The 22,288-nt window shown below is 48.4% G+C and overlaps 1 protein-coding gene across 3 annotated transcripts in view; it reads right to left on the minus strand.

Annotated features, from left to right (window-relative positions):
- Positions 1-22,288, minus strand: part of NBN (nibrin) — a 732,941-nt gene that overhangs the window by 85,895 nt on the left and 624,758 nt on the right. For all 3 annotated transcript variants that reach the window (XM_069621324.1, XM_069621323.1, XM_069621322.1), the window contains one exon: positions 8,160-8,209. In XM_069621324.1, coding sequence (XP_069477425.1) covers positions 8,160-8,209 — 50 coding nt within the window. The remainder of the gene's footprint in view (positions 1-8,159; positions 8,210-22,288) is intronic.

The following is a 22,288-nucleotide window of genomic DNA, read 5'->3' on the forward strand; positions in this document are numbered from 1 at the left end:
CATTCCTTTAGGGCGTTCATGCATTAAGATTCTGAGCTGCAATGTTCGAGGCTTTAATAACCCTCCCAATAAAAATGTCAATTCACAGTCCTGTGGCGCTAAATTTCAATATCAGGGAATTAGATATTGCCTATGAATAATTGCAAGACTATTTTAATAGCCATCTCCTCAGCATCAAAGAATACAACAGCTGGCCATGCATTCTTGATGACACTCTGGAATCCTGCAAAATCTGTGGCTTTAAAGAGACCTGTGGAAGTACAGCAGCTGGACCTGTGAGAAAGAAGCCTCTACATTTAAAACCAAGGATCTGGTGAAAGGACTGGGGGCCCCGACAAGCAAGATCATACCTGGTCCATGGGCAGGCTGTAACTGGGACTGGGCCATTCATAGATATGTGGGAATTTTGACCTGGAAGTCTGGACAGGTATTTTACTTCTGCGCCAGGGATAACCTTTGACTTATGGCTAGGGATAGGCTCCAATTGGAAATGATGGCCCTTGCAACCTCCCCAGCTGCAATGTCTTAGTAAGTTAGTAAAAGGATAGGTAATGCTAGAGGGTAATATGGTTTGTTGGGATGTGACGGAGTCAGGAGTCACTCTGCATGGTACGCTGTTGTTCAAGATTAAGGACTCTACACTGGAACTCGCTACCATTGTAATTATGCCTGGGAACGTGCTACCCAACATTTAGGAAATAACTGAAAACTCTATTATTTGACTTGTCAGACTGTACTGAATTATTTTCTTGTTTGTACTGTCTTTTCTCCTCCTCAGCCCATGTGTATGTGTAGCACCCTGATGCATGTGGGTTTTCGGCACTTAATAAACAAATAAATAAATATAAATAAGAGTAAATCACATATAATTGCGGTGGGATGGAATGTTTTGTGAGCTCTTGCCAACTCACCATACCCAGGGCTCCCCAGATAATTCTGGCCTGCACCCTTTCTCTTCTGAGCAGAAAGGGATCCAGGCCAGGCGTTCTGCCAGAAGGGTTTTGCATACCAAAGCTCTCTAACAGACAGCCAAGAGAGAGAGAAAAGGAGACAACACACTAGAGGTGTATGTGAGCCCCTGTACAGAAACGGTTCGCTCTTAAATGTTTGAAAGATACATATGTGGTACATGAATGAGATGAATAAATGTCGCTCGCATTAGAGTAACAAAGTACTTCCAGTGCTCGGGGTATGTTTGCTATGATGTCCAGGTAACTTTCTTCTGTGAGATTGTGATGTACATAGGTGGCAGTGTTCAGATTGTTTATATTAGCTGATAGCTGCTCAATACATCTGAAGCAGAATTTCCCTGCCTTAACACTTAGACTGCCGTTACGAAAAAGATGTTCGAACACTAAGTTAGCCAGAAAAAAATGTCAACTGTTTTGTGAAAATAAAGAAAAGGAAAAACAACACGGGATGTTTGAAATGTTTTGTATGCCAGTGTTTAAAACCTGATGTTTTGTAATGATCCAAGCAAGTTTTACGTACATTTAGCATTGCTATGGTAGTAATATTAGGGCTTTCTGAATTTGAAAATAAAACAAAACTCAGTTAAACCAAGAAAAAAAAAAAAGATTAAGGACTTTTGTGTAGAATTGGTTTCTTTGAATTCTGTAGACATCCACTTTGTCTTTCAGACCCAGTCACCGGTTCAATGTATTTTGACAGAGGTAAGAAGCTAGGTTACATTGCATCTAGATATAAAGTCACAAAGTGGCCTACAATACTGTTTAACAATCTGTTGCAGTTATTACCTGATGCTATGAGGATTACAGATTTGAAGAAGAGTTTTCAGGCATAGGAAGTTCTATTTAATGAGAAGAAATATTGTCAGATAGCCCATCAGCCCATTGTGTAATACCTACGATTTCATTTGTTCTGTTGGATTTGAAGTCACTGAGAAAGTTTATCTCAACACTGCTGTGTGTCTGACCTTTTTCATTACCTCCTTACTAAGGATAATATTCTGCTGCTGCTGCTGTAGAGAAAGAGGGACAACAATAGTAAATAGTCCTTCCAGGCACCAGATGTAATTGACCAGATGTGCCCTTCTCTTATTATGCAGAAAATTCTATGTATTTGCAGGCTGAAATCTAGAGTTTGATGGCTATTTGAATTGAATAAAGTTTGAATGTCTTAGATTGTAATTTAGGGGGAAGAGTATAGGCCTCTCTGCATTGGACCGGACCTCAAAATACAATTTATTGTAATAAAGTGATTCAGGTTTTGACATATGATCATTGCATTAAGAGCGCAAAATGACAGACTCTGGGAGTAGGAGTCAATTTCTTAAATAGATACGTGATCACATACATTTTAGTAATGAGACGACAAAGAGGGTGGGGGTTTCTTTTGCGGAACGGATTTGGAACCTCCCATTTGAACTTCAGCTCTGTATACCACTTTTAATGATATTATGCTGCATATATCCTTCGTTTTCTCTTTTAGCTGACTTTTATTAGACCCCCATTTCCCCTTGGCTGAAGGAATTGATGGACATTTAACGGATGTGTGATTGCAAGGGACTGTAATGTTAGACCCCCTCCAACGTTACTGGAGCAAGGACGTGGGCTCATGTCCAACAGATCTGGCTGGTCATAGCCCGCCTGGATAATGGGCTGCTGTATGATGCCAGAAGCCATCATGGAGGCTGTAGACAAAAGCCACTTTGCTGATTCTGCAGAACCGGAGGGACTTTCCTGGAAGTAATCTCCATCCCCCCCTTGTACGCTATGTCACACCTGAACAGCATCATGTTTTCTATGAACAGAGATGATGGACTCCTAGGGCCGTGAATGAAACTATTGTTCTCGCACGCAAAGAGGGACAAGCATGGTGTGACATGGCCTAGAAGGAAGGTTTCTTGAAGCTTTTACGTTTATGTGACAGAAAGGGTATTTAGATGCCAGCCCTGGAAGGTGGTTTCGGCTAAGTTAGTGGGATTGCCGGAAATTCTACACTGTGTTCCTCGATTTACACGCCAATTAATCAATCACCTCTGTTTGCCATGTTCATAATAGAAGAGTTTGATTTCTTCAACAGCTCACACCACCCCTACTCCTTTCCACTGCTCCCACCTCCCCACTTGCCTCTCTTTCTCCAGACTCTAATTCCTCCAATGTGCTCCAGTGACCAGCCACCACCAACCCAGACTGGCAGACTGGGTACTCTGGGTTCATACTCACCACTCTCTTCCCTTTGGGAATCTTGGTAAGGGTTGTTGAAGCAGGCAGTATTTTATTTCTGATACACCTTGGACATACATGAACCATTAGCATAGCAACACTGCAGCCATGATGGGGAAGATGCTGGGGCGATTGCAGCCATGTTTGGGGTGAGGGCATTTACAAAGTCTGATTGGTTGGCATGCACACAATAGCCCACAATGCAGTGGTGCCATGATGGTAGCCACCGCCCAAGGTGTAGATACACCCAGTAATGCAGAAGACATCACGAATGAAGGTATGTTTTGCTGCTGAGAAACTGGAACAGTTCTATGTACAATGGAAAGATCCAGATCCGGTGAAGGTAGTGATCTGTATCTCGTGGGTAGGCCGAGCAGAATTGTACAGCCCAGCCTCTGTGATGTAAAACCATTCCCCTCAAGGCCAGAGGAGGTTTTATTATGATGTTTATTGATAATGTAACCAACTAAATGTATTTTACAGACTATTATGTATGAGGGGCATTGTGTACAACCCTATAAAAGTACTGAAGTTTATAAGCTCAGGGCTACAACTTTGGGACAGGGATATTTTGCTTGTTTACCTGTCTATTTCATCACATCTGTTTGGAAATCCTGCGTCTGCCTTTGCTTCTTGGGTTGCTTATTGGATTACATGGTGATTGGTTTTCCTGCTTCTACAGTCTCTGCAACTGTGGTCCATAAATAGGAAATACCAGACCTATAACTGGCCTGTCTGGCATCTTGAAGGTATCCTCTCAACCCTACTCCTTCCTGGAGCTGCCTGTTCTCCCAGTGTATGATTTAAATGTTGGGAAATAGTTGATTAAGTATTAACATCCTTTGTTCGTACAGTGACTGTGTGTGTGTAGTGAACTTGCAGTTGTGTATATGCAGGGAGAGAACACTCTGCATGGAGACAATGCTTTTAACACTTTAGGTTCCCATGTAATACAATCTGAAGTAGGAAAACAGTGAGCATATAACATTGTGTCTGTGGCACTTCCATGCATCTCTTGGAGACCCTGAAATTACTCATTTGTAACAACGTCCAAACCCAAGCTACTAACACTGGGTGAATGAAACTGGATCCATTTAATGGGACAGGTGGATTTTTTTACTGTTAAAAGGTGGGTCTGCATAGAGCTTTCTGCTCTCTTGGTTGGGGAGAGGGTGCGTTACTGTTGCCCTGCATGGTTTCACAAGTAGCTTGGCAAAGGTCAAGGCTTTCAGAATTGGTCTGCTCTAAGTGACTGGGGAAGGGGGGAGAATCTAAGCCCTCGGATCTGGCCTGTAATGAGGTACTGCGATTGTCTCTCCCATGTAATGGGGAACAAGCAAGGGTGACTTGGGGCTCCTTCCCATGCCAGACAAGGGCACAGCATCCACTGGCCCAGGGTGGTAGCCGGTCCCCTGAGTTACCACATTGATGGTCCCCAGAATCAACCAGGGGATTTCTTCACAAGACCTGTCAAGCCAAATCAGTGGCAGAAAGTAACTAAAACAGGTCATTAAAATTATTATGACTTAAAATACTACTCCTAGTCAACTTTCAAAATAAACTTTACCATAACAAAGACAATCTCGGGAAGCAGCAAGGATAAAAGAAATCACCATGAAATATTCATACTATACTCATTTGTGAATCTGCAATAAAGCAATGGGACAATCATGCAAGTGCAGAGTAAACCTGTGATAAATGAAGCCACAAAGTTCTGAGTGTTCATGAACTGCAATAACTTCTATGTACTTATTGGCTATGGTCATGAACATGAACGTTTTTGAAAAGGACTTGGATTGTATTTTTTGCAGCCGTTGTCCATTACAAAAGTTACACAAATAGTTTTCTCTTCCTATATAGCAGTTCCTTAAAAATTACCTGGGAATTGCAAACATTGAACTTATCTTGAACTGCTTTTCACATTTGATGAACATCAATACATTTCACTCAATATCACCAACTCGCAGTAGGAACCTACATGCATTCATGATTAAACAATCAGTAACTTTTTTTTTTTTTTAGCTCAAACAGCTTATTATCCAAAGTCACAGAAAACCATAACATTTGAAAAAATATGTATATTTTCTTTGGTTACCCTATTTCACAGTACTTTTTAACATGTAGTAAATCAGGTGGCACAGAGATGAATGCAGTAATGGAAATGTGGCCAGATTATGGGCAGACTGAATGCTAATGGGTTGCATTGCAATCTTTCAATGTATATTCTAGGAGCGCTAAGTGTTGTTGGTGTTGACCGGAGAGCAAATGGGCCTGCACCCATGGGCAGCATTGAAGGTGTTCAGGGATGTGGCTGATCTTAGATCGAGTGTGGAGATGCTCCAATGCAGGAATGTGTAAGGAACTCATGGTGGCAGCAGTAAAGACAGACACAAGTGATCACAGTTCAAGGATGTTTATTAAACTGTATAGGTAGGTTGGAAAAACGCCTAATCTAAACCTAAATCTAAGATGGGAGCGTGCTACAACCAACAAATAATAAGGCAGTCCTAATGGCGTCTTGTCGAATAAAAGGGCCTATACTAAGAAAAACCTATTGCCAATCCTTACAACTAAATACAAAAGGAGTGTGGGATTGTGTTCACAAGAAAGAAAGAAGTGTTGACAAATGATAAGTCATGATGTTGTAGCCAGGGGTCTCCCTTCCCCACCTTTTGAGTACGGGACAAGGCGGAACTCCTGAGCACAGCACACGTGCGAGCTTTCCTAGCACAAGACTACAGTTCTGTTCTCAGATATCAGGATCTTCGGTGGTTAAGTCTCTTTACTACAAAAAGTCTCTTGCTTCCGAGGACCTGATGTCTTCAAAACCCTTCTCGAATGTTAGCCTGCCCCCCGTCGGGTTCACTACGGCTTTTATTCCAAAAGATTTCTCCTTTTGCATTCCCAAGTTTTAATGTTTTTTTAAACAATCTGCTGTTGTCATCCCCCCGTTGGGTTCACTCTTGTCAACACGATGTTCATTGGAGCATCATGCTTCGCCCCTTTATGCCGGCATCCCACCGTCGGGTTCACTCTTGCCAACCACACAGTTCCTTCACTTTTCTCACTATGCAGAATTCATCTCCCTTAGCTTTCCATTTATGTGCCGGTCCAAACATTCAACTGTACAGGGGGTTTTGCTAGACCCCTGTATGACCACTTTGACCTTTTCCTTGCGGCTTTCCTGGGGCCTTCTGGTATCAGTAGTTTCAACAATAGGGGAATCAACCAGAGTCTATCGAATGCGAACCCACGTGCAGCTGATTTCCCCTTAATTTGCCATTCACAACTTTCATTCACCACAGTTCGGTTTCTTATAGGCTTCTCCTTCGACTCACTGGCTGTGATAAACCGATTGTTTTTTCTTGTCTTTGGAGTCAACGATGGTACCACGGTAGCAAGTGTCTCTCCCTATCCTGATTATCAGCGTAGGAGGGCTCTGTATATCGTTGACATCTGCTGCAACACAAGCTGGCTATTGTTTGCAGTCTTATGATTCCTTTCACAGAGGCTGCGTGGGTCAGGCTAACAAAGGGCAAAGTCCCTTCTCTCCTTGTCGCCCCTACGGTTCTCGTTGCTTTTCTCCTCCTCTTGAACTGCTGCTCTGGGATAGCTGTCTAGTCGTGTGGTTTGCCTTGCTCGTAGTGTGATCTCAGGCTCCACCTTTTATCCCTGTGGGGAAGGGAAAGGGCCGTCAGGTGTGTGTGGTGTTGTGGTCAATGGCCTGATTCTGCCTGACCGTTGTGTTGGAACATGTCAGGTAAAAGGCTCTAGTGTGAATATGTTGTCTTTCGTGGTGTAAGCAAGTGTTCGTGTCGGAAAAGGGGGGGTTGAGTGTCTGAGTATCCTATGTGGTAGGATGGGGAAAAGGTGTTATAAGAAGGGGGATACCGCGTCTTTCCCGTCGGTGTCCCACTTCCACTCCCCCGAGGACCTCCCATCCAGGTGATCCTCCCACACAGATCCACCCACAGGAACTGGATCCAATAGCAATGGCCATGTCCTGGCCATCTGGATGACAGATCCCTGAGGACTAGTAAGTGAGACCCCTTCAGGTTTGGTTGTATACTAATTGACATTTTCACAATTGGCCTCGGGAGAATTGACCTCGGGAGAATTGACCTAATTTAGAAGGTCAATTAGGACAACCCCGCACCCAATCCCCTTATATTATTTATAATCCAAAACCAACCCAATACATATATAAAATAACTAAAAGAATATAAAGGTCAATTGTGCAGAAGGTCAATTAGGAACACTATAATTAGGTCAATTGTGCAAAAGGCCAATTGTAAAAGGTCTATTTGGGTAATACCTCAGGTTTCTCACAGATGCCAGGAGAGGGAACAGTTTGTCAAGAGGTGTAGGGGTTGCAGTATCTCCCTGGGAGGAGAGGCTGTACTGCATTTGTGAGCATATGCGGGGTAAACTGGGATGTAGAAAGCCAATGCTTGTGCTAACAGAAGAGTGTAGTGGGTGAGCATGTGAGGCAATGAACAGATTTGCAAACCGGCATACACATAGAAGTGCCACGTTCTAATAAAACAGCATTCTCCTAGGATCGGCACCATCATACAAGCAGTCACACACCTATTGGTTTAATACATTGAAAGGGATGCATGGACATGAAGCGTTATTCAACCTCACATTAGCTCACTAAGTCATTTTACAAGAAATCAAATGAAAAAAGAATATGCAGCAGAAGCCATCTAGCATACATTTCTAAGCAGCTAGCAGTGGGTTTTCAAGATAGAGATATTTTCTGTAGAAGGTGTAGATTCTAGGCTTGCACTGAGAGGCATTAGAAACATTCCCTGCCTCGATTAGCTGTGTAGCTTAATCACACATTGATTCAAACTTTCTTATAAACAAGAACAGGGTTATTGGGGATGGCGGGAAGGGGAGAAGATTTGTGAGGAAGCATATGTGACAACATCCTTCCAAAAATGTAGGTGCTAACCAGAAACATACCTAAATAGATCATCGGCCAGTGACTCCTCTCTTGCATGCTGGGTCTGTTCCTACCAAAATAAAAACAGACGTTTATGTTATATATTCTGTCAACACAGTTTGCACAACAAATAATGGTGTACATGCTACTCAATATGCGTTCATGGACATAAGCCATGCACCTGCAATTTCCATGTATTATGAACATGTTCTCAACTAACAGTGGGGAGGGCGGGGATTTTATAGTTTGGCATCGTCTCTGTTCTGTATGACCAGTACCTCCATAAAGGGAGATTTGAGGTTTGTGTAATAGGTCCCCAGGAAAGGTTAGTGAGCAACTGCACAATTCAGGAAAATGTGATGCTTGTGACTGCAATGTGAGAAATAAACATACAGTGCTGAAAGTATCACATTTGCATTGGTACACCATACACATTTTGAAAAGGTAGAGAACAAAATATTAATGCAGAAGTGCAAATGTACATCATGTGGAAACTAAGTTGTTGTGGATTCTTAAGTTCTCCAGCATGGGATCTGGCATGGATTCACATGCTCATGAATATTCCCTGTCGTCAGGCCGGAAATCCTCAGTAAAAGAAAAAAACATCCTATAAACCAATCACTGAGCTCTGGGTCATACTGCCCTCTCCCGAAGCCCCTCCTCTGGCGACCATCTTTAGATTTTTACTGCACATCCTAGTGTTGGGAGTCCTCGCATTTCACTCTTAGAGCTTTTTGCATTTTTTGTGCTTTTTTGCTAGGAAATTCCTATTTTTGTTCGATCGAGCTTGTGTGCTCTATCGTTTCTTCATCCGATTAACAGGGATCCGTTTGTTGGCATTTTTCTTTGCCCCTCAAGCGTAGAATCGCTGAGTGTTTTTTCTTTGAAGATTCCAGAAGGCCATCGGGCCTACACCGCACGCCGGACCATGTCGTCGGAGAAGAAGGACGGAGAATCCCTCTTCAAGCTCTACACCAGCTGCGGTTTGAGGGATGTATTCGTGGAGGACAAGCATTCCCAGTGCCATTATTGTCTTCACCCGACGCACAAGGAGGGGGATTGCAAGATCTGTCGTGGCTTTACCAAGCACACCATGAAGGATTGGCACAGCAGGCTGGCGGCGTGGATCAAGACTAAGGCCTCTACCCCGTGTGGTTCACAGGGGCATGCCTCACCCGGAACCAGCCAGTCAGAGAGGGCTTCTAAGTCCTTTAAGGGCGCTCCACCAGTGAGGGCCCAAGACAAGGCCTAGCACCGCAAGTCCGTTTCCGTCGGGGTTGCCGCGCAAGCGGGTCCTGCGACGGGCAGGACGCGCTCATCCTCTCCATCGACCTCAGTCTCCAGCTATCGCTCCAATTCTTTGTCGAAGAGGAAGTCGACTACCCCTAGGAAGTTGCAGAGAACCCGAAGAAGGCCAAGCAGGACAAGGTGTCCGACCCACCTGTGAAGGCCCAGGTGATCCAGGCTAAATTGTCCTCAACTATTGAGTTGGTGGCAGCCGCCCTTTCAAAGGCAAAAGGGGCTGACCTGGTCCAGGGTGTCCCAACGGCGGCCAGAGTGGCCCTTCATCCCAGGCGGGAGGCTTCGGCCAAACCAGTGGGAAAGACTCTGGAAAAGAGGATGCCGGCCCTAAGCCTGAGACCGACCCCTCAGGACCCGAAAAAGGGAGGGGCTGTGGAGGAGTTCCATGGCATAGATCTTCTTTAGACGAAGGGGACATGGATTCTGTCCGCACAATCCCAGAAGACGTGGGGGATGACGACGGGAACGTCGAGGAAGTGGTCGGTGCCAGAGGTGGCGATGATGACGGAGACGAAGACATAGGCGCTGGGTCCAGCGAGACTACGCCCCCAGCACCCCCAAAGATTTGTCTCAGGACATTCGTTTGAATCTCCACACGCTGGTGTTTGAGATACAGAAGATGCTGATGACACCACCGACGGCACCACCTGGGCCACCCCCGCTGAAGAAAAGGAAGCAGCACCCGATGCTGCCTCACCAGCCGCCACACGTGCCCTTCCCCAAGGGATACAGGGACGGACATGGCGATGACAGACACCGATGACAACAGCGAAATTTCTCTACCATCAAGGGCTTCTCCCCTCGACAAAGTGGGCTCCTTCCACATGATCGCCCGTGCATCGGAACTCTTCCAGCTCACGCTGGAGGAGACAAAAAAAAGAGGGCTTTCTTTATCAGTGCCGGGAAGCAAAGAGGAAGACCATCCTGGTGGTGCCCCTCCTGGATGACTTCTGGGAGGAGGGTCTGGGGGTGCTTAAAAACCGTTCATAAGCCCCCGCGAAAAAAGACAGGCTGGAGAAGATATACTGGGTGCCGGAGTCTGCACCCAAGTGTCATCGGTCACAGCCATCACCGGACTCAGTGGTCTCGGCGGCTGCACGGAAGAAGTCATCCAACCCACCGTCCTCAGCCGATGTTCCCCCAGACTGTGAGGGGAAGAAGTTGGACGCCGTGTGTAGAAAGGTCATCTACACAGCAGCAAAGACGGTCAAGGCAGCAAATGCTTTGGCTATCCTAGCCAGGTACGACCGGGAGAAATGGTACAAGATGGCCCCGCTACGGGACTTCCTCCCCGAGGACAAGCGGGTCGATGTGATGGAGATCCTTCAGGAAGGCGAGGTGGCATCAGACCAGGCCATCGCCATGGCCCTGGACATTGCGGACACGGGGTTCTGCCAGATGGGAAACAGGGTTTGCCTCCGTCGTCGTGGCTGGCTGAAGGCTACCAACTTTAGGCCAGAAGTTCAGATGAGGGTCTTGGACATGCCGTTTGACAGAGGCAATCGCTTCGGAAAAAGGCAGTTGATGAATCTCTCAGGGCCATCAAGACCGACACAGAGACAAACCCTAGGCATGCTGCAACAGTACTGTCCGTCCTTTTGTTCCTCGGGAGGGAAGTCGGGCAGGTTATCGAAGGGTTTTAGAGGATGATCATTCTTGTACCACCAACCCTCCCATTCCTCGACCCAGGAAGCATACAGGGGTCGTTCCAAAGCCTTCGGAGGTGGCCGCCGTCATTGCCAAGGCTCCCAAGGCGGCGTGCCGGCCTCCAAGCAGGATTGAACTGACCAATATGCCGGGCCCCCACCCCTACACCCCTGTTGGAGGCCGGCTGGCAAACGTAGCGCATGGGAAAACATCTCCACCGATCGATGGGTGCTGGACGCTCTCGCCCATGGATACACTTTGGAGTTTCAGCAAAAGTGTCCGCAGATATCACTGATGGCCCAGCAGGAACAACAAATCCCACAGCTGTGGCTGGAGGTTCGGGCCATGTTAAAAAAAAGGGGCGGTAGAGCTGGTTCCGAAGCGGCTCTGGGGCTCCAGAGTTTAGTCCAGATACTTCTTAGTAAGAAAGAAGACAGGGGGCTGGAGGCCCATTCTCAATCTACGACGACTCAACAAGTACATCAAGTCCCAAAAATTCAGGATGGTCACTTTTACTTATTTATTTTTTATTTATTTATTTTATATATTTGTAGTGCGCCGATAGCCTGCAGGCATCAGGGCACAGAGAGACAGGACCAGATGCGGGATGGACAGGAGAGTGCTAGCAAAAAGTCTATTTGAGCGGGAGTTTATTTAAAAAGGTGAGTCTTCAGGTTCTTCCTGAAGATTTTGTAATTCGGTTCTACTCGCATTGCCACAGGAAGATTATTCCACTGCCGGGCTGCCTGGACCAGGAAGGATTTCCCGGGACCCATGGCTCGGTTTGCCAGTGGTACCTGCAGCTTGCCTAGTACTTGTGATCTCAAGGTCCTGTTAGGGATGTATTGGGTGAACTTGGATCTAAGATACAATGAGGCCACCCTGTCTGAACATCTATGCACCAATGTCATAGATTTAAAGAGGATTCTCTCCTCAACCTTGAGCCAATGAAGAGATCTCCTGCCCTCCATCACATGATCTCTTCTATTGATCCCTTTTACTACCCGGACCGCATTGTTTTCCATTATCTGACATTTCTTGATGCATTTTTTAGATGCTCCCAGCAGTAATGAATTGCCGTAATCAAGACGCAATAGTATAATGGCCCTGGCTATCGTAGCTGAGTTGTTCTCGCTTAGCATGGGGCGGATGGCTCTCAGTAGTCTTATATAGTAGGCATTATTTTTGTAGAGGTAGTTGGTCTGCGCTTCCATACCCAGGGTGGATTCCATCGTCATCCCAAGCGTTTTTACTTGGGAGACTACCTTAATGCGTGAGTCTTTGACCACAAACTCTTTATATTCTATTCCAAGCTTATCTCTTGCTTGGCTAGAGCCGAATATCATTAGCTCAGTTTTTTTGTTTGCTATTTAAGCACATCCAATTTTCTTCCATCCACTTGTCAATTAGATCGTACAAGGCCATGATCTTTTCATTGTCCGTTTGATAGTCACCCTCTAGTTCTAACACTGTGTATCATCGGCGTAATTGGTAAAATATACGCCGATGGATTCTAAGAGTACACATATGTATTTCGTGAAGAGGTTGAAATGCACAGGGGATATACTAGCTCCTTGTGGCACCCCTGCACTTATTCTCTTCCCAGTGTACTCTGGCTACCCGATCTGTGAGAAAAGATGCCAGCCAGGCCAAGGCCGCTTTGGAGTATTCTGCTGTTTTGCTGCATATGCTCCGCCAACTCAAGGTGGGAGACTTCCTGTTGCTAGATCCAGAGGACGCGTACCTCCATGTCCCCATTCATGAAAAACATTGCAAGTTCCTGCGCTTCGTCGTACATGGGAAGAACTACCAGTTCAAGGCTCTGCCCTTCAAACTGAAATAGGTGCCTAGAGTCTTTACGAAGTGCCTTGTTCCGGTGGTGGCACATCTGTACCTGCAGGCAATACATGTGAAACCATACCTCGAGGACTGGCTTATCCATGCCAAGTCAAGGGACATTGCCGTCGATCACATGGAGCGGACCGTCCGGTTTCTGATGGATCTGGGGTTCCCGGTGAACTATCAAAAGTTGTGCTTGATTCCATCTAAGGACGCGCTGTTCCTGGGGTCGAAGCTCAACACGGTATCCTGCCTGGCGGCCCCCTCAGAAGAGAGAATAGCGGCCATTTTGGGCAAGGTGCAACGGCTGTTAGCACTGAAGATCGTCACGGTGAGGACCATCAAGTCATTGCTCAGCGTGCTGTTGTCGTGTATCTACCTGATGAGGCTCTGCAGGTTGCGGATGGGACCTATCCAGGAATTTCTGGATGCCTGCTGGATCCAGGTGTCTGGAAGCTTCAAGGACAGTATTGTGCTCAACGAGGAATTCCGTTGGGCAATAAGGTGGACGACGTGCGCTCCAACATCGCTGGGGGCACGGACTCCAGAGCCCCCTGTACCAGGCGACGGTCACCACGGATGCTTCCCTGGAGGGCTGGGGAGCCGACACCAGACGTCTCCAGGCCAGAGGGCTGTGGCTACTGTAGGAGAAGGAGCTGCACATCAACGTCCTGGAACTACAAGCAGTGTTTTGGGCCCTCAAGTCTTTCCTTCCGACCCTCAATGGCAAAGTGGTGAGGGTCTTCACGGACAATACCACCACAATGTTTTACATCTGGAAGCAGGGGGGCGTCAGATCTGCGGCGCTCTCCAGAGAGGCGCAGGAATTGTGGCACTGGACCGTTACCCAGGGGATGTTTCTCTTTCCGTTTCACCTGGCGGGAGTCAAAAACACTGTCGCCGACTCTCTCAAAAGGGAGCTGCAATCTTGCCACGAGTGGGAACTTTGGCAGGATCAAGTGGACAGCCTGCTCCTCAGGTGGGACAGACCCCAGATCGACCTATTTGCGACAGCGGCAAACACCAAGTGCTTGAGATTCGCCGGCAGGTTGCCCCAGCCGGGGAGCATAGGGGACGCATTCTCCTTCCTGTGGGAGGGTCTGTTCCTGTACGCGTTTCCCTCCGTTGCCTCTGCTACTACGAGTAATCAGTCAACTCAGATGGTGCCAGTGCAAGATGATCCTCGTCGCCCCGGCGTGGCCGAGACAGATTTGGTACATAGACCTTCTCAGCTTGTCGACGTCCCCTCTAGTCCATCTACCAGTGGTCGCAGAGCTACTCGCCAGAGAAGGAGACAAAATCCTGTACCACAACCCAGGATCGCTGAACCTGAAAGCCTGGCTCCTGAAGCCTTAGAGATTGGTGGGTACGAGCTTCTGGCGGACTGCAGGGAGGTCCTTACAAGGGCCAGAGCATCATTGACGCTAAAGTGCTACGGGCACAAGTGGAAGCGGTTTGCAGCTTGGTGCCAGTCTCAGAAGATCAACCCGTTGAGGGCCACGGCCCTTCAGATCCTTCCGTATTTGTTGTCTTTGGCTAAGGCAGGGCTGGCGCACGCCTCCATCAAAGTGCATCTGGTCTCTCTCTCCCGCTAAACCAGGTCTCCGGGACGGTCTTCTCTTTGGTCTCACCGTCTAGTCAAGGAGTTCCTTAAAGGACTATTTCCATCATTCCCGCCGGTGAAGGCATGGGAACTCAACGTGGATCTGACGAGGCTCATGGGGGCCCCCTTCGAGCCTATGCATCAAGACTCTCTCAAGTACCTTTTGTGGAAAACGGATTTCTCCGTGGCTATCACCTCTGCCAGGAGAGTAGGTGAGATCCAGGCCCTGGCCAGCAAGCAGCATTATCTGACTTTCCACAATACAAGGGTGGTGCTGTGGACGCACCCCTCCAAGTTCTAAGAGGCCCGCACAAAGAGTTTCCGGAAGACATCTCAACTTTTTGTGAACTTTGGTCCTGTGAACCATGGGAAGGGAAGACCTTGTCCAAGGCTTCCATCTCCAGGTGGCTCTCCGGCTACATCAACTATTGTCACCGGTTGGCAAACCGACCGCTGCCTGGCTGTCCGAGAGCCCCTTCTACCAGAGCGATCACTGTGATGACGCCGTTCCTGTCTGGTGTGCCCCTGCTGGACATCTGCAGGGCTGCTACGTGGCGGATTATGCACACCTTCACGAAGTTGTACTGCATCGACAGGGATTCCAGAGAGGATTCCAGGGTCGGCCAATCAGTGCTGCGCAACCTGTTCGCTTGAAGGTGAGCCTGTGAGGAGGTAAGAGTAACTGCTTCTGTTGAGCCTTGCCACCTCCCGTGGTTGTGTATGTTTGTACTAATATGTATTCTTTATTCATGAGCATGTGAATCCATGCCAGACCCCATGCTGGAGAAGGAACACGTTACTTACCTGTAACTGTTGTTCTCCAGCATGGGTCTGGCATGAATTCACATGCAAACCCTCCCTACTGCCCCTCTGCAGCTCTTCTTGGTCATACTGCCACTTTACATGCTACCAAATCTGAAGATGGCTGCCAGAGGAGGGGCATAGGGAGAGGGCAGTCATTGGCTGTGGGCAGTATGACCCAGAGCTCAGTGATTGGTTTATAGAAGAAAGACAGTTTATAAGTGAAAGTGAAACTGTTTTTTCTGTTACCTAGGATTCCCGACCTGATGACAGGGAATATTCATGAGCATGTGAATCCATGCCAGACCCATGCTGGAGAACACAGTTACAGGTAAGTAACTTGTTCCTTCTCACACACATATATAAGTGTGCTTTCCAGAGTTACAAATCAAGACAGAGATGGCACATTTAACTAACTGAGTCTTGGACATGACCTGCTCCCCCCTCCGCCCCTCCCTCTGTCCCTGCGTTATCCTCCCTACCCTCTCTATACTGAGTTGGTTGCAGATGTGCTAAAATGCTTTGTCCTGTCTTTCTATTGATCTCACATTGAGGGGTACTCAATTTATCCACCAACCATGAATAAACCTGTTACTAGCACAGCCACCACACCCAATTACTATTATTCAACAGAAAAATCGATTGCTGCTTGATTCAATAGCTGACATTAATCTGGATCAAACTGCAGTAAATATATACTATTATCCATAAACTGGCAGTCTTTTGGAGCATCCCATCCTAGAATTAAATGAGCTCCCCTTATCTCAACTCATTTTAGTCTTCATCCTTTTCTACACACCCATCTAAAGAGTTTACACTTTATTTTACACATTTATATACACACTATTAACTACATGTAGAGGTCACTCTTTATTCAGTGACTTACTTTAATCTATTTAAATTCTTTCATTGTTTGTATACTACATCTCATCCTCTTTGACTTTCATCCACAGATCATGAAGGTACATATTAGCAGGGGCCTGGTGTCAATCACCAGGGGGCCTCGACTCCATCAATGAAATCCATAGGCTCAAAACATGCCCCTCACTGATCCAGTCTTGAATGTCCAGTGCATACTTGAAGCTCAACCACGCCAAGATCAAATTCCTACTCCTCACCAACAACACTGAACATCCAGACAAACAGACCTGGCCATCAACCTATAACTCTGAGGGCCCCACACCCAAGCCCACCTCATGCGCCAAGTCCCTCTGGTTCCACATCGAAAAACACCTCTCCTTCAAGACACACATAGGTAAGACAACTCCGGCAGCTTGGTATCAGCTCTCTCTCCTGCAGAAAATCAAGCCCTTCCTCCCTCCAGAAAGCTTTAGTACCACTGATCAAGCACTGGTCCTATCCCACCTGGATGGGGGAAATGCACTCCTCGAAGGCCTCCCATCACCCTCCCTTGTTCCCCTGAGAAGTCCTTGGCTGCACACCTCATCAAGGGTCTACGCAGGTACAACCACATCACCCTGGCCCTCACTGACCTTCACTGGCTCCCACTGAATACACAAATCACCTTCAAGTCCTGCTGCATCATCTATAAGGCAGTTGCCCCCAAGTCACCCAGCTACCTAGCAGAGAAACTCAGCATCTCTGGCAAACAGCGCACCACCAGAAGCCAGGACACGTGCAGACTTGAAATCCACCTCTGCAAAAAGGAAAGGACAAGAAAACAAGCCTTCTCTGCCTACGCCCCAAGACTATGGAACCTTCACTCCGTCAGCATCAAACTCGCCCCCACGCGCCAACAATTCAGAAAACAACTCAAGACCCACCTCTTCAAGGAGTATCTCCTCCTCAACACCTAGGCCATCAGGTCGCCCCTCGCGCCACCTGACTTCCTCCACCCAGTACAGCTGTATCCCTCCTCTGTCCCCCTCTGTATCCTACCCCCGCTGTATATTTGTTCTTTTTATCACTGAAAAGTGCTCTGTTATGCATATGTACTGTTGTAGACCTCTGTAAAGCATTCTGTTATGCATCTGTATTGTTGTACACCTCTGTAATGCGCTTTGTTACTTCTCGAAGCTAGGTCCGCGCTCAATAAATACCACAATAATAATAGTAATAATCATTGGCTATTCTGTGACAGACCTTTTTCATCATAAAATCCTTACAGAGGCACGTAGGGGTGCGGCCCTGGGAGCATGTGCTACCCTGACACGTCCACCGGCGCCACTCCTCAGTCCCCATTGACGCGTTGACACTATTTATCATTGCCTAATGACACCAGTATTAATAGAGGGGAGGATGGTGGGGTGTATGGAGGAAAGGGGACTACGTTAGTCACTACGGTAAGTAACTTGTGATTACTCTTACGTCCCGTCCTCTTTCCTCCATACTCTATGGGTGATTACAACTGAATGTAGCCCCAAGGTGGAGAGGAGACCCTCCTTAAGCAAACAAGTTCCTTAGAACCGCCTGTCCGAAGGCCGCGTCTGACTTAAGAGTCGGCGTCCAAACAGTAGTGCTTGCAGAAAGCCGACGGGGTGGCCCAGGTAGCTGCCCTGCTTATGACTTGCCATGGAACCTGCCACTGGAATACGATGGCCTTGGCCCTGACGGCATGGGCATGCATGTTGGCTGGAAGCGGCTTGTGCTGCCCCTCACAGGCCTCTTAGATGGCCGCAACCATCCACCTTGCTATGGTGCCTTCCTGCCTGACACTCTTTTCCCCGCTTAGCAAGCCCCGCCCACCTGGTGCCTTCCTGACTGCTGCTCTTTTCCCTTCTTAGTAAGTCCCACCCACCTGGTGTCTTCCTGCCTGCTTTTCTTATTCCCCTTTAGCAAGCCCCATCCACCTGGTGCCTTCCTGCCTGTCGCTCTTTTTCCCTACTTAATGAGCCCTCCAGCCTCTTTTCCTTTGTAGATGGGGAGCAGGTGCAAGTGGATCTAGATCACCTGGCCAAAGCACCACCCACCTTCTTAGCCCTGCCTCTTCCTTCCTGCTCTTAACTCTTAGATCAAGGGCATCTCTCGCCCAAGCGTCCAAAACGAAGGGCAGATGAAGAAAAGAGCAATTCCTGTTTGGACCTGTTTGAACCAGGAGGATCCAGGGCTCTCGACTTTCTGCTCAGACAGCAGGTAAGCATGCACCAACATGATCCCCTCTGGTCCCTCGTGATGTTCCCTTGGGCCCACCCTTCCCGCACACAATTGTTGCCTGTTTGGCTTGATTCTTCTCCACTGCAGGAGTCGGTCTGTCCCGATACATTCTGGTTTCACCATCACTGTCTTGTGGCCAATGCTGGATTGACTTTAATTGACTTCATTGATTCACAGTGCGTCACCCTTTCTCAACTCTCATGCTGGACTTCATTTGCATCTTGTTCTCATGGTGGCCTTGAATCATGCTGTTCCCATCTTCATCTTGTATCCTGGCTTGCAACATTATGTGTTACTACTGACTTCTACAACTGTATTCGCTCTCCCCTCTTGCTTCCCCACTCTTTTTGACTGCTTACTCTCTGTTCTCTCCTCCTCTCCCTTTCTCCCTTTTCCTATCTCCTACCCTTACTTTCTTCTATGCACTTACTCTTATCAGAATTGTCCCTGGACCTAGTATGATAGCAATTTTGTCTGTCTTCTCCCCCTCCCCTTACTAGTCCCCCCTTCCCTTCTGAAATGTCATCAGGCCTTGTACGAGAGTCGCTTGTTTTGTTCCTCCTCTCCAGCTCTGCACCCCTCTCCCTCACCTTTTGTTTTTATCCGGCTCTACCAGAAATGTTATCAGGCCTAGTACGGTAGTCACCTGGCTGTTTCCATTTCCTTCCCACTCTCCCTCTCCCTTCCCTATCTATGTCTTAGCTCTTGCACTATCTGAAATGTCGTCAGGCCGAGTATGATAGTTAATTTCACATCCTTACTGTTCATGGCCTGTAAGAATGTACATTGTATTTTCCCTTGTTCCCTCCTTTGCCTTGAAGCACTTTGAAACACATTGTGTATAGGCGCTATATAAATAAACTATCATATCATATCATATGGAGGCCTTGGATGATTGATAACTGGGTCTGGAGCCCCCAACAGTGACAAAAAGTGCATCCAACTTGCGGAGGCCCTTCGTACTATCCAGGTAGAATTTCAGAGCGCGCCTGACCTCCAGACACTGCAAGACTCTCTGAGCCTCGTCCTTGGAGTCAGCGAAGAATGTAGGTACAACTATTTCCTCGTTTAGATGGAACGCGGAGGGTACCTTAGTAGGAACGCAGGGTGAGTCCGCAGGACCACCTTATCCCTGTGGAAAGTGGTATAGGGTTCTGAAGCCACCAGAGCCTGGATCTCGCGGACTCTGCGAGCAGATGTGAGACCTGCTAGCAGAGCTGCCTTGATGGTGACCAGCCTGATGTCTGCAGACGCCAATGGCTCGAAGGTCGCCCAACACCACATTGAGGTCCCACACAGGGTGCGGCTTTTTGATGGGCAGGTAAAGCCTGGACAGGCCTGCCAGATGTTTCCTGACTATCGGGTTGGAAGAGGAGAAGACCTCCTCCTCTGAATTTCTGTAGGCCCCTATGGCTGCAACTTGTGTCCACCTGTATGCCTGAGTGGGCAAGGTGCGCCGAGAACGAAAGCACATCGTCCAGCATGCACTTCAGGGGGTTGATTTACTTAGAATATGCCCAGTGACAGAACCTGCTCCATTTGCTCCTGTACTGGCTCCTAGTGGCCTTGCTCCTAGCGCCCTGGGTGATCTCCAGGTTAGCCCAAAATAGGTTGAGTTGCTTGAGGGTGATCTGCTCAGGAACCATGCTGCGAGGGCTAGCTTCTGAGGAGCAGGATGGAGAACCCTGCCCCCCCGCTGGGACAGAAGAGGTGCTGGGCCCAGTGGAAGGTGAATGGGTGGCTGGTCAGAGAGGCTGAGCAATTCGGAGAACCACAGTCTCGCCGACCACCAAGGCGATATCACTATGATGCTGAGGTGACAACCCTCCTTTATCTTGAGGAAGACCCTGGGGATCAGGGGTGTGGGCGGAAAAGCATATGCTGTCATGCCCTCCCATTGACGCTGCATGGCATCGCCTAGGGAGCAGGGGCCGAGTCCATGCCAAGACGCAAACTGATGGCACTTCCTGTTCCTCCGTGAGGCAAATAGATCCACCTCAGGATGGACCCATGTGTTGAAAATCTCCTGCAGCACCTGGTTGTTCAATTGCCACTCGTAATTGTCCGCACCCAGCCTGCTGAGTCTGTCCGCCGCCAAGTTGGCCTCTCCCGGGAGGTGGACGGCCCTGAGGTAGATGTTGTTTTCCAGGGCCCATTCCCACATGCTGACCACTAGATTGCACAGCGGAGGGGACCTGGTACCCCCCCCTGCTTGTTAAGATATGCTGGTGGAGTTGTCGGTCTGGATCAGGACGGGCCTGCCCCTGATGAGCGGGAGGAAGGCCTTGAGGGCTAGCCAAATGGCTCAGAGCTCCAGTCAGTTGATATGCGACTCCTGTTCCTGCCAGGTCCAGACTCCGTGGATGCTGTGGCTGTCGAGAGTGGCTCCCCAGCCCTCTAGGGAGGAGTCCGTAGTAATGGTGAGCTGCAGAGTCAGCTGCCGGAATGGCCTGCCAGTCCGCAGATTGCAGTCCTTGGACCACCACGTGAGGTCCGAGTGGAGAGAAGGCGGTATGCTGACAAGCTCCGCTTGGGAGCCCATCTCCTGATTCCATGAGGCTGCGAAGTCCAGATGCAGTCTCATAAGCACGGAGGAGGTGTGGACAACCCCCTCGGAGGATCTCGCCCAGACGAGACAGGTGTCCAGGTACGGGTAGACATGGTGTCCCTGGCCCTGAGGAGGGCTGCCACTGCATTCATGAGTCTGATGAATACCATGGGGGCTGAGTTGAGGCCAAAGGGTAGCACCTTGTATTGGAAATGAGAGCCCATGATCCTGAAGCATAGGAAGGAGCGATGGGGCTGCCAAATCGGGACGTGTAGGTAAGCGTCCTTCAGATCCGGGGGAGCACATCCAATCTCCCTTGTCTAGTGTCTCTGCAATGAGTGCTGGCGTAACGATCTTGAATTTTTGAAGAGGGAGGGAGAGGTTGAGGGTGGAGAGGTCAAACACAACTCTCAGGCCAGCCTGGTTCTCTTTTTGTATGGCGAAAATCCTCAAATAGGAGCCTAATCCTCTCCGGAAGGCTGGTACTTCTTCCACTGCCTGGCTCTCGACGAGAGACCGGATCTTCGCCAACAGTGTTGCTGTCCCAATCTGTGGGAGGGGAGGAGAGGGAGATATAGTTAGGCGGTAACCCGTGGATACTACTGAGTGCCAAAAATGCATGTAAGAGGCTAGCCTCCCCTTACTGGAGACACGTGGACCCGGAGGGACGCGTCATGCCTTTTTTCTCTCTGAGGTTGCTGCTGAGGAGGGGGACTGAAAGAATCCCTTGTTACACCCCCTTTTTGTTGTTTGCGCCGGTGCTGACTCCCCGGAACCTGCCAAACTCCCGCCCTTTATCGGAGCATTGATGCGACTGGGTGTATGCCTTGGCCGTGGCCTTCGTCAGGATAGATAAAGACTTTGCAGTTTGCAAGCTGTTCTTATCTACTTCCTCATCAGTGGTAGAGTGGAAGAGGTGACTACCCTTGAATGGAAGGTCCAATATGCGATCCTGAACGTCAGGGTTAAACTTAGTAGCCCGAAGCCAGGCCATCCTTCTCATGTCCGTGACGATGCAGATGGCCCGGCAAGCGGTATCGATGTGGGCCACTGTGGACTCCATGATGTCTTGCGCTACCAGCCTGGATTCTCCGAGACCAGTCTTGAAGCGTGCCTGGCTCTGCACCGGAAGTTACGGAAGGAAGTCTGCTATTTCCCGCCACAACCTCTGGTTAACGGTTGCGAGCATGGCATCCGCGTTGGCTTGACGCAGGTGCAGGGAGGCGTTGGGAGTACAGCTTTTTCCCGTACACCTCCAAGATGTTCTCCTCCTTGCCTAGCAGTGACGAGGACGA

This window comes from Ambystoma mexicanum, chromosome 5q (genome assembly GCF_040938575.1).
Source record: "Ambystoma mexicanum isolate Mex_15411 chromosome 5q, UKY_AmexF1_1, whole genome shotgun sequence".
NCBI classification, from domain to species: Eukaryota; Metazoa; Chordata; class Amphibia; order Caudata; family Ambystomatidae; genus Ambystoma; species Ambystoma mexicanum.